The following is a 12,452-nucleotide window of genomic DNA, read 5'->3' as shown; positions in this document are numbered from 1 at the left end:
GTGCCCTCAAATATTGCCTCCCTCTCGGCCTGGGAGAGCAGACTGAGTCGCTCTAACAGGTCTGTGTCACTGGCACGTTGGGGATTCCAGAGCTGAACACAGGGCTCCAGGTGGGGTCTCACCAGAGCGGAGCAGAGGGCCGCAGTCACCTCCCTCGCCGGTCCCACTGCACAGAACATCTCTGCCACAGCCACTGCTCCCTCTGTGGGGACAAAAGAGGATGAATCCCAGCAGTTCATTTTCCACTCAGTAAGTCACCGACACAGAACAATCCAGTTCCACGCCCTGCCGAGGGCAGGGACACCTCCCACTGGATCACGTGGCTCGAAACCCCTTCCAACCTGGCCTTGAACACCTCCAGGGATGGGACACCCACCACTTCCCTGGGCAACCGGGGCCAGGGCCTCACCACCCAAAGCACCAAGAATTTCTTCCTACTGCCTAATCGAAATCTTCCCCCCTCCAATTTACAGCCATCCCCCCTTGTACTGTCACTCCACGCCCCTGTAAAGAGTACCTCCCCAGCTTTCCCAGAGCCCCTTTCAGTTCTGGAAGCTGCTCTAGGGTCTCCCCAGAGCCTTCTCTCCTCCAGGCTGAACAACCCCGACTCTCTCAGCCTGTCCTCACAGCAGAGCTGCTCCAGCCCTCGCATCATCTTTGTAGCCCTCGTCCAGACTCGCTCTAACAGGTCTGTGTCACTGGCATGTTGGGGATTCCAGAGCTGAACACAGGGCTCCAGGTGGGGTCTCACCGGAGCGGAGCAGAGGGCCGCAGTCACCTCCCTCGCCGGTCCCACTGCACAGAACATCTCTGCCACAGCCACTGCTCCCTCTGTGGGGACAAAAGAGAGTAAATCCCAGCAGTTCATTTTCCACTCGCTAAGGTCACCAGCATCAGAAGCACAAGGATTTTCAGTTCTTGCAAACAGAGAAGCTTCCTACATCCCTTTCGGCAACAGCAGTTGCCCTGCGTCCAAGGAACCTTTAGGCATCTGTGTAAGGCAATGATGCACCATGGACCTCCAGAAGCCATAAGCACAGATCCAGACTGGGGGTGAATTCTCTATGATTTTTCAGATCCATCATCTGGACTCGCTCTAACAGGTCTGTGTCAGTGGCATGTTGGGGATTCCAGAGCTGAACACAGGGCTCCAGGTGGGGTCTCACCAGAGCGGAGCAGAGGGCTGGAATCCCCTCCCTCGCCGGTCCCACTGCTTTGGACGCAGCCCAGGACACCGTTGGCTTCTGGGCTGCAGGCGCATCCATCACCAGAGCTTCTCATCCCATGGCGTTTCTTGGGGGCTGAGGTCAGAATTGACACAAACAACCCATAGCTGCTTCCTTCAGGACAAGCTTTGAAGCAGATCTTCATTCAGTCTGGTTCAACACAGAACACCACATGCTGTCTCCAGATACCTCTGATCCAAAGAGGTTTCTCAGGTCTTCTAAATCCAGAGAGGGGACAGGAGCGCCTTTGATCTCTGGAAGGAGAAGACCGTACACTTGAATCCAATTACAGCACTCGCTCTGGGAAGACCTAACAGAAAATTATTACTAAGGGAAGAAAAAAAGAGCCGTTCAAATATTCCCTCATCAGTTAAACAACCTGTCACTGGCTGATCACTGCCACCAACCGATTCCTTCTGGCCAGCACAGAACACCTCTGCCACAGCCACTGCTCCCTCTGCGGGGAGAAAGGAGGATAAATCCCAGGAGTTAATTTTTCACTCCCTAAGGTAACCCACAACAGAGGCACAGGGATTTTCCATTCCTACAGAGAAGCTTCCTACATCCCTGGAAGCAACAGCAGTTGCCCGGTGCTGAAGGAGCTTTAGGCGTCTGCGCAAAGGAATGTTGCGCCAAGGACCCTCGGCAGGGCGAAGCCTGTCAGAGCACACTCTAGGAGCCCCAGAAAAGCAGAGTTTGTAAGTGAGCTGAGGGGAGTGGGAACTCCTGTTATCCAAGAGCTGTACATTTCTCCTACCCGATTTCCTGACCCCATGCAGAAGGAGGACTTACTTACCACCCCTCTGGCTAAAAGTTCCCTCCCGTTCTGGCCTTTAACCCTCTGTGGAAACAACCTCTGAAAGTCGCCTGCATCCATACACCAAACGCAGACACGGGCGAAAACCCACCTCCTTGCTTTTCAAATGTCAGTCCCTGGTTCTTCTCTGCAGTTTTCTCTGGAGAGGCTTCCCGGGCTCAAGGACGGTTCTCCACTCCCAACTCGGCGCTGACTCGACTCGCATGGAACGGATCCACCTGTTGATTCCTTCGACCTGGAGCTGCGTGTTGTTTTCAGCACCTGAAAGGGTCCCTTCCAGCTTTCTGGAACTTCCGCTCTCCCACGGCTTGATGTCGACGGAGTCTCCGGGCTGGAAGGGGCGTCCTGGAGAATCTAAAGCGAGAGGCTCAGGACACGTTACGCACCGCCCCAGGTCATTCACTCTTTTACCCGACAACAGCAGAGAAGATTTTAGCTCTGTTTCTCCTTCCAGCACCACGTCTCGAGGAAAAAGGGTCATTTGATAAGGCCTCCCAAACACTGATTCATACAGACTGCTCTTTGTCTCAGCTCTCGGCTGTAGCCTTGTTCTTAGCACAGCCAGTACAAGAGCTCGAGGCCACCACAAAGAAGTCTCCTCACAAATTTTACCCTTTTCCCTCTGCAGAGTTTGATTCACCCTTTCCACCTTCCCACTACTCTGGGGGCTCCAGGGCGGGTGCAGGGCCCATTTTATTCCTCGGACTCGGCTCAGCTCTTGTACAATCCCCGCCAGAAAGCGAGGACCTCTAGCTGACAACAGACCTATGGCAATTCCAAACCTTGGTCAAATTCCCTACAAGGAGGTTTGAGTCACCTCTCTTGCTTTGACGGTGCTGCAGGGCAATGCCTCTGGCCAGCCTCAAAATGTGGCTCCTGGTCCCCACAGGTCCCGGGATCCGCCCTGTCTGGGCAGCTCAGAGAAATCTCTCTGCCAGGGATCACCGGGGGCATTTCCTCTGCGAGCAACTCCTAGGGGAGGGCGCTTGAGAGGGACGGGATTATTTTTCAAACAGATTTCAGGCCTCCCCACAATGGATTTAGCAAGCCTGCTCATCCTCACGCTAACTACTTGTCCCCTTAAATCATCGATTACAGCCTCTGCTCCCCAGTGAGTTTCTTGATGCTTTTTCTCAATGAATTTTAGCACTACCAGGGAGAAACTACAGCCTCTTTTGTAGGGGTCACCATCCACCCCCTCTCGTTTGCTGTTGCCCTCACTGATTTTGCCAGTTCCAGATCAGCATCGCTAGAAATGGCACTTGAGAGGGACGGGATTATTGTTCAAACGCATTCGCATCCCCCCACAACGGATATTCAGATCCCTCTCCACAGAAGGGATTAATACCAAGATACCTTTTCCTGCTGCCCTCGAGCTGCTCGCTCTGCCAGTCCACTACATACCTTCATCGGGGACTTTCCCACCCGAGGAGCCTTGCGATGCATTAACGCCGCTTCTCTCCGTTGCCCGACGTCTTCCCGCAACTGCAGGATTTCTTCTCGGTGCTTGACGGGGGATCCTCGTGCAGTTAACACTCCTCTTCCTTTCCACGTTGCCCCACGGGCACGGACCAACCCCAAAGCGTATTTGGAGGCCATCCATCTATTTACCTTCTGAAAGCTGTCCTGATACGGTAATTCCCCTGTTACCTTTACCCCTAGAAAGGCAGCTGCATTTCCTCCCGTAGCTGTTTTCAGCTCCTTGAATCAGGAGCACTGGTGTCGCCGCTGCCCGCAGGCCCTGGCCACCCCCGGCTCACGTTACTCAATTCCTTAGAAAAGGACCCACCGGTCCCCACACGAGCAGCCCTTCCCCAGAGGCCTTAAGGGCCTTCTAGAGAGCCTTTACCACAAGTCCATCACGAGGTATCCCCAGGCGACACCATCAGCCGTTCCCAGGAGGTCTCTCAGCTCCCACACGCCTCTGGGCTCGGCGGTTCGGCAGACGCTTCCCTGCGATCGCTCCCGAGTCGCTGACGTCCCAGCCGTCACCCCAGGGCTGTCTCTGTGAGCAGCACGCAGGGCGCAGGGCGCTGCAACCTCCTCGGCGCGCAGGAAGGCAGGGGACCCAGGCTTGGAGACCGTCCTGCTGGGACACCGCGGGACTCGTCCTCCGCATCCACGCTGGGCTTGCTCCCATCAGCCACGGCCTTCTCTTCCAGCAGACTCCATAAAAAAGACAAAGGAAAGCACTTGGTTAATTTTAAAACCTTAATTAACATTTATTAACATTTAAACTACGTACAGGGGAAACCATTGAAACTATGTACAGGGGAAACCATTGAAACTACGTACAGGGGAAACCAGGTTTCCCCGCTCCCCCCCCACCCCCATGCCCTCATCGTATGGCCTGGCGAATGAAGCTGCTCTGGACTATGTCTGCCTTCTCTCTCTCCTTCTTCCTGATGGGATCCACCGCAAAGCAGCGCCAGAGTCGCAGCGTTTCATCCGCAGCAGCCGAGGCCACTGTTTCGCCATCGGGGCTCAGAGCCATGCTCAAGACTCTCGCCGTGTGACCTGAAGAGGAGGTGTGCGCTCAGGGACGGGCCGCTCGGCGCACGCCCCGCTCCCTCTGCTTCTGCCACCACGCTCACGTTTACTGCGTGGGCCCCGGGAACCCCAGCAGCTCGCAGAGCTGGCCCCGCACCGGGCTGCAGCAGCAGGAATTCACAGCCCAGGCGGGCATTTGCACCAACAGCGTTCCTTCAGCAGCCCCCAGGAGGGCCTCCCTCGAGCAGCACACGCCTCTGCTCAGCAGCCCGCACCAGCCGAGCTCCAGCTCGGGCCACCGCTCCGCTCCACCCAAGGATCACGTCTCCTTCAGCCGCCAGCAGCCCTCCCTGCCCCAGGCAAAGGGCCCTGCCTACCTTGCAGCTCAGTGACCTTGGACATGGCTGGATACTTCCAGATCACCAGCTGATTCTTTGCGGAGCCGTGGCCCGAAATGAGCTCCTTGTAGGTGGTTGACCACACGATGGAACAGACCTGGCAGGAGGCGGCAATGCAGGGAAGACGAGCTGCTCGTGCCGATGCTCAGCACCCCGAGAGGAGCACGGCCCCCTCCTCGGCCCTGCCTCGGGGCCTCAGGAGCCAGCAGCTCCGCTCAGGCGTCCCACCACAAGCTGTTTACATCCAAGCCGACGCTCACGTCTCACCTGGGAGCGGGCATCGATATTGCCCAGGCAGGTGCCAGAAGACACGTTCCAGAGGCGGATGCGTTTGTCGCCGCCTCCGCCTCCGGTGGCCAGAACGCTGGGCTGCCACGGACACCACGCCACAGCCTGCCAGAAGAGGGGTCAGCCTGAGGCGTGCAACGAGCACCCTGCGCGCAGGCAGTGCCGCACGGCTGCCTCGCACACAAACGCGAGCCCACAGCTGCCCCGCGCTCACCTTGACAGCACCCTGGTGCTGACGGAAGCTCTGCGCTGGAGCAAATCCTCCACGGCCCCCCTGGCTGCTCGGCCAGATGTTCACCACGTGGTCGTCACCACCACTGGCGAGGAAGCGGCCGTTTGGAGACCACTTGAGGCCACACACCTCCCGCGTGTGACCAGCAAGCGTGGCCACCTGGTGCTGAGCGACTCTGACGTCGTGGTGCTGGATGCAGCCGCTGCGAGCCCCGCTGCAGAGAGAAGGCTCACAGGGTCAGGCTGCACACAGTGCTGGGAAAAGCCATCCTGGCGCTGGGGCAGGACGGCTGCACCTGCCGCAGGGTTTCACACCGGTGCTGCCGGCAGATCCGGGCTCTTGGCGTGAGCCGAGCACATCCACAAGGATCTGCACCAGCTCCGCTCCGCCCTTCCAACCCCACCCACTGCTTTACCTGGACAGGATGTAGCTGTTCCAGCTGAGACACCCGACACGGGACACGTGGCTGCTCAGCGTGCGGACACGTTTCCGACGCTCCACGTCCCACAGCTAGGGAAGCAGAACAACAAGTTCTCCAGAGGGCCAGGAAACGCCAGCCCCGTTGCTTCGCCCTACAAACCGCAGCGCGCAGGCTCTGCCATTCAGCCTGCTCACTCTGGGAGCAGGGAACTATTTGTATCTCCTGCCCGCAGAACGGAAGGAGAACGCCAGGGGTCAGGAACCCCAAACCCAAGCTCTGCCTCACTGCCGCAGCTGCTCACTGCCGGAGGACATCTCCAGCCCACACCAGGCAAGTCGGAGCGCGTTGCATCCTTCTAGCGCCAGCCAAGCCTTCGTCCCAAGGCCCCACAGCTCCAGCAACCCCTAAACAGCTCCAGCTCGACTCCTGCACTCACCTGGACCTCACCGTTGCTCAAGCCAACAGCCAGGCAGCTGCCTCCGTTACCCCACGACACAGACGAAACGTAATCAGCTACGTGCTCCGTCTCCATGAGGTTGATGATCTCCCCAGAGACGTGGTGCCACAGGTAGACAGTGGTGTCCAGAGCCAGCGCCAGGAGGTTTTGAGAGCTCCAGTCCAGGAGATTCAGATCTACAGTTTGGAAGAGCAATGCAATGCAGGCCACCCTGCGCTGCCCTGGAGAGCCCTGCCCTTCACCGGTGCTCATCATAGAATCATAGAATAACCAGGTTGGAAGAGACCCACCGGATCACCGAGTCCAACCCTATTCCACCTCCACCAGGTATGCGTGTCCCCCAGCCCCAGTCCAAGCCACCTGCCCAGCACTCGGGACCACTGCTCCTACAAGGCTTCACCCCAGAAGTGGTCCATGCCAGCCCGAGGGCAGAAGAGACCGAAACAGCCCAGGCAGAGCTCCAGTCCCTCAGACCACGCTGGCCTAGGAACCGCACTGCGCTACACAACGATCTCAATGCCCAGCACGCGACATCGCAGCCCACTTACAATAGTCATCACGGATGTCTGGGGCATCCAGGACCCCCTCTGGCGCGCAGGGAATGTATCTGCCCTTCCTCCTGCCGCACCCAGGCATCACCTCGTGCCCGCAGAGCGCTGTGACGTTGTTCTGAAAGCCTGTGTGCAGAGAAACACTTCTGTTAACCGGAGGTCCCGTTTCCTCCCAGCTAAGCCCTGCTCACCCGAGGAGAAATCCCTCCCGGGGAAAATGCAGCCCTGAGAGCAGAGCCACGCTCAGAGGAATGCAGGGCGCTAACAGCACTGCCGGGGTGAACTGCTGAACCAGCTTTGGTAAATCAGTTCTCTGGAGCTGTCACACAGCCCCTCAGCCGCTGGACACCTAAGGATTAGGGAGAGCCCGGTGTGCACAGCAGCTCCCAGAAGCCGGTCGATGCCTCCAAATGCGGAGCCTCTGTGCCGCTGTTCCCCTGCCCAGGGCTCTCCAGCCGAGTCGACTCACCCAGAGCCTGTCCCTCACCTGCCGCAGGGCTCGGAGCCTTTCCACTGAGGCTCAGGATCTTTGCCTCTTCCACATCGAAGCCGTTCAGCCTCACTGCCCAGGCTTTCTGGCGCGCCTGTCAAGGCAGGTCGAACAGGACAGGTGACCCCAAAGCGACCAACGGAGTATTCCATCCCATCTACGTCACCCTCGCTTTGAAACCCAAAGACCACGAGGGTCGGCCCCCTCCTCTGTGACGGCCGCTGAGGACCTCGTCTCTCTGTTTGCCCCCGACCCTGGACCCGCGTGTTCCTGACTCCAGTTCCTGAGCTCAGCTCCCTCCTGGCTGTGGAGCCATTCCCTCGATTCTGCTCTGCAGGATCTGTGGTGACGTTGAGTCATCGAGGGCGCGATCTCAGATATTTGTGTATATATATATTACCACTCCTAATAAGATCAATAACCGTTATTATTATTATTATTGTAATTTTAATTAAAGCTGCGGTTTTAGTTTCCAACTCACAAGTCTCTTTCCTCTCATTTCCCTTTCCCCCTTTCCAGGGGTGTGGGGAGTGGAGGGATTTGGGAGCGCAACTGCACGGTTTTAGCTGCTGAAATCAGCCGGGCTGGGGCTAACCCGTGACACAGCTCCAAGGGTTTTTTCCTCAGACACCAGCAAGCTCTCCTGCTCACATCTGAGCACAGAAGAGCGGCCAGGTCAGCGTCTCACGGCCAGCGGACAAAGCCACGGCCACAAGGAACCAAATGCTTCCTACAGAGATTTCAGAACCCAGCAGACACGTTCCAGAGCGGCTCCCCACGCAGACATTGTGCTGGAACAGCTCCCGCCAGCAGTGTCCCTGGGCACAGGCTCACAGCCTAGGAGCTCTGTACCCTGGGCCGATGAGGCTTTAAAACGGAGCAAAGCTGTGTTTGGCTCCCACAAGGGCCAGAGGCTCTTCCCAGGGACACGACCCTACAGAACAGCTTCGCTCAGGGTCCCGCGTCCCCGTTCCATTCCCAGGCCCTACAGCTCCAACCTCATCCCCGGCTCCTCAAGGGCAGAGCTGGAGGCAGCGGCGCTCGGGGCTGTCAGCCTCACGCAACCACGCGACACAACTTACAGTTTGCTTCCCTGGGAAAGGCCGCGAGGGCGTTTGGGAGGGAGCAGCGCAGTCCCTGCAACTCAGCAACACGCTCACCTTCTTGGTGGGTGACACCAAGGCAGGGTCCTGCTCTTGGCTCAGGAGGAACTTGGCCACCTCCATCCTCAGAGCGCGACGGCTGGGAATGTAGCGATCTGGCCGAGCGGTCGTTTGGCTCCTCTGCATTTTGGATCCTCGTTTACCTGCACTCGCACGCATCAATATTGTCTGACAGCTACGCAAGAGCCCAGAGGAGAGCCCTCCCGAGGCAGCCAAGCCGGCGCTTTGCCACATCCCCCCTCGCAGACGAGCGGGACTCCCAGCGCTCGTGCCATCCAAAGCCCAACTCGCTCGTAGCTCTGCCCCCCGTCTAACGCACCAGTTAGAGGCTGCCGAGCTCTGTGCCCCCGGCCTCCAGAGCCCCTCGGCTCCCCGCACCCCCCTCTGCCACCGCTCCCCGCTCACCGGCTGCGCCGCACCACATCGCGCTGGAGCTGCGGCTGATGGGGCTGAGCCCGGGGCTGAGCTCTGCTGGGCCTCGGGGATCGCCGGGAGCGGCTGCAGCAGCACCGCGGGGATCACTGCAGGGATCGCCTTGGGAATCGCCTCGGGAATCGCCTCAGAAATCGCCTCGGGAATCGCTTCGGGAATCGCCTCGAGCGGAAGGGTCGCCTCGAGCATCAACTGCACGTGGGACGCAGGCGAGGGCGTCAGCGCAGGCAGCAACGGGACTGGGCTGCAGCCTGGCTGCCAGGGCCCTGGGCTGATCCTCAGCACCCTCAGCACTGAGGCCTCCTCTGGCCCGGCCTCTCCCTCTGCCCCCCTTCTCCTGCCCCTTCCCTCTCCCCTCTTTCTCTCTCTCTCCCATCCCTCCTCTCCCTCTCCCCTCTCTCCCTCCCACCCTGCTCTCCCTCTCTTCCCTCCTCCTCTCCCTTTCTTTCCCTCTCCACAGCTCCTCTAGGACCCCCCAGAATCCCTTTAGGAACCCCCCAGGATCCCTCTAGGACCCCACGAATCCCTCTAGGAACAGCAGAACCCCTCTGGAGACCCCCAGGACCCCTTTGGGACCCCCAAACCCCTAGAGGGAACCTCAGGAATCCTCTAGGCACCCCCGCAAGACACCCATAGGACACCCCAGAACCCCTCTAGGGACCCCAGGACCCCTCTGGAGTCCCCCAGGACCCCGTTAGGACCTCCTAGAACACCCCGGGGACCCAGAACCCCTCTAGGGCTCAACAGAACCCCTTTAGGGAACTCCAGGCCGCCTCTCGAGCTCCCCTGCAACAAGGTGGGGATCAAAGGGGAAAAGAGCGCCCCCCCAGCTCAGTGCCGCCGCCGTGTGGCCGCATCGCGGTACTGCAGGAAGGGCTGCAAGAGTCTCTTCCACAAGCTGCTCCTTCTCCCTTTTTCCCACCCCAATTCCCCCAGGCGGGAACCCTAGACGGGTCCTGGGGGGTCCTGCAGGGGTTTTTGGGGTTCTATAGGGGTTCTGTGGGTCCCTAGAGGGGTCCTTGGCATCACTAAATGGGTCCCGAGGCTCTAGGGGGCTCCTAGGGGTCCCTAGGGGGGCCCTGGAGGTGGTGGAGAGGTCCTTCAGGGGGTTCCTAGAGGGGTCCTGAGGAGTCCTAGCGGGGTCCTGGGGGGCTCTAGAGGGGTCCTGAAGGACATAGAGGCATCCTAGTGGTCCCTAGAGGGGTCCTGGGGGTCCCGAGACGGGGCCGGGGGGGGTCCTAGATGGGGCCTGGGGGGCTCCAGAGGGATCCTGGGGGTCGTGGAGAGGTCCTGGGGGGTCCCTAGAGGGGTCCTGGGGGTCCTAGATGGGTCCTGGGAGGCACGTGAGGCCACTCCCCTTTCCTCCTCCCCCCTCTCCCCCCATTCTCCCCCCCTGCCCCTTCTCCTCTCTCTCCCCTTCCCTCCCCTCCCTCTCTCCCCCTCTCCCCGCCCCTCCCCGCCTCCCCCGGACCCGCCGCTCGCTGCCTCCCCCGGACCCGCTGCCGCCCGAACCTCCGCGATGCGGTTGGGGCTCCCGCAGCCCCCGACGGCGGTTGGACCCGCGCGGACGCGGCTCCGATTGGCTGGGGCGGGGACGGGCCCCTCCCATTGGCTGGGGCGGGGACGGGCCCCTCCCATTGGCTGGGGCGGGGACGGGCCCCTCCCATTGGCTGCGGCGGGGACGGGCCCCTCCCATTGGCTGCGGCGCGGCCTGGGGGCGGGGCTAGGGCGAAGCCCTAAGGGTGTTGGGGGGAACTGGGGGGCTGGAGGGGGAAGAGAGTCCTGGGGGGTCAAGGTGCTGGTGGGGTTTACAGGACCCCCTCTAGGGACTCCAGGACCCCTCTAGGACCCCCAAAACACCTAGAGTGAAGCCCAGAACTCCCCTGGAGCTGCCCAAGCCCTCTCTATGTCTCCCCAGAAGCACTCTAAGGATGCAAAGACCCCTATAGGGAATCCCAGGAGCCCTCTGGAGCTGCCCAAGCCCTCTCTATGACCCCTCAGAACCCTCTAGAGACCCCAGAACCCCTCTAGCAACTCCTCAGGTCCTCTCTAGGATCCCCCAAATCCCTCGAGGGACACCAGGATCCCTCTGGGGCCCCCCAGGACCTCTTCAGGACCCCCAAAAGCCCACAGGGAAGCCCAGGAATCCTCTAGGCCCGCCCCCCACCAGGGCCTCTCTAGGACCCCCCATAACCCGTGTAGGGACCCCAGGATCCTTATAGGGAAGGCCAGGACCCCTCTGGAGACACAACTCCCCCCCACCCCAGGACCCCTCTAGGGTCCGGGGAGGGTCATAGAAGTATCCTGGGGTGTTCTAGAGGAGTCTTGGGGGTCCCTAGAGGGGTCCTGGGGATCTTTACATGGCTTCTGGGGGTCACTACATGGGTCTTGGTTGTCCCTTGAGGGGTCCTGCTGGGATCTAGAGGGGATTTGGGGGTTCTTAGAGGGATTCAGGGGGGCCCTGGGGGGCCCTAGAGGGGTTCTGGGATCCCTAAAGAAATCCTGCAGGTTCCTAGAGGGGCCCTGGGGGGGGGGTCTTAGAAGGATCCTAGGGGATTCTAGAGGGGTCTTGGGGAATCCCTAGAGGGTTCCTGGGGGTCCTTAAAGGGGTTCTGGGGGTCCCTAGAGGGGTGCTGGTTGTCCCTGGAGTGGTCCTGTGAGGATCTCGAGGGGACTTGGGGCTTCTTAGAAGGATTCAGGGGGTCCTGGGAGTCCTTAGATTGGTCCTGGAGGGTCTAGAGAGATCCTGTGGATCCCTAGAGGGGCCCTGGGGCTTCTTAGAGGGATTTAGGGTATCCTGCGGGGGCCTAGAGGGCTTCTGGGGGTTCTAGAGGAGTCCTGGGGTCCCTAGAGGGGCTCTAGAGGGGTCTCGAGGACCCTTAGAGTTATTTGGGCGGTTCTGGGGACCCCTAGAGTCATCACGGGGGTTCTGGAGGGGTCCTATGCGTCCCTAGATGATTTCTAGGCGTCCTTAAAGGAGTTCTGGGGGCCCCTAGGGGTTCTAGCGGTGCATGGTGCTAGCGGGGTCCCATAAGGCTCTAGGGAGGTCTTAGAATGATTCGGGGGGTCCCGGGGAGTCCTAGAGTCATCCTGGAGAGTCGAGAGGCATCTTGGGGGTCTGTAAAGGGGTCCTGGAGGTGCTAGAGGCGTCCTGGTGGCCCCTAGAGGGGTCCTTGACATCACTAAATGGGTCCTGGGTGGCTGTTTAGATGTCCTGTGGGTGCTGGTGGCTTTAGAGGGATCCTGGGTGTCTCTAGAGGGGTCCTGGTTGTCCCAGGAGGGGTCCTTCGGGGCTCGTGAGGGATTCTGGGGGACCCCGTGGGGGCCCTAGAGGGCTCTATAGGGGTCCTAGGGGTCGCTAGGGGCCCTGGAGGTCGTGGAGAGGCCCTACGGGGCCCCTAGAGGGGTCCTGAGGAGTCCTAAAGGGGTCCTGGGGGGCTCTAGACCTCGCCCAGTCCATCCACGCCAGAGCCCGGGAGTTGGATCA

General features: G+C 60.1%; 1 protein-coding gene across 1 annotated transcript; it reads right to left on the bottom strand.

Annotated features, from left to right (window-relative positions):
- Positions 1-4,381: 4,381 nt before the first annotated feature.
- Positions 4,382-10,603, bottom strand: LOC138723348 (cell division cycle protein 20 homolog). The gene is made up of 11 exons (XM_069862292.1): positions 10,462-10,603; positions 9,968-10,033; positions 8,531-8,679; positions 7,368-7,464; positions 6,878-7,006; positions 6,309-6,505; positions 5,867-5,961; positions 5,434-5,665; positions 5,199-5,324; positions 4,911-5,028; positions 4,382-4,560 (listed from the first exon to the last, which is right to left on the bottom strand). The coding sequence occupies exons 1-11, from the start codon at positions 10,601-10,603 to the stop codon at positions 4,382-4,384; spliced, it is 1,530 nt and encodes a 509-aa protein (XP_069718393.1).
- Between the last annotated feature and the right edge of the window lie 1,849 nt (positions 10,604-12,452).

Source organism: Phaenicophaeus curvirostris, chromosome 8 (genome assembly GCF_032191515.1).
Source record: "Phaenicophaeus curvirostris isolate KB17595 chromosome 8, BPBGC_Pcur_1.0, whole genome shotgun sequence".
NCBI lineage: Eukaryota > Metazoa > Chordata > Aves > Cuculiformes > Cuculidae > Phaenicophaeus > Phaenicophaeus curvirostris.
This window is presented reverse-complemented; position numbering and strand designations above follow the sequence as displayed.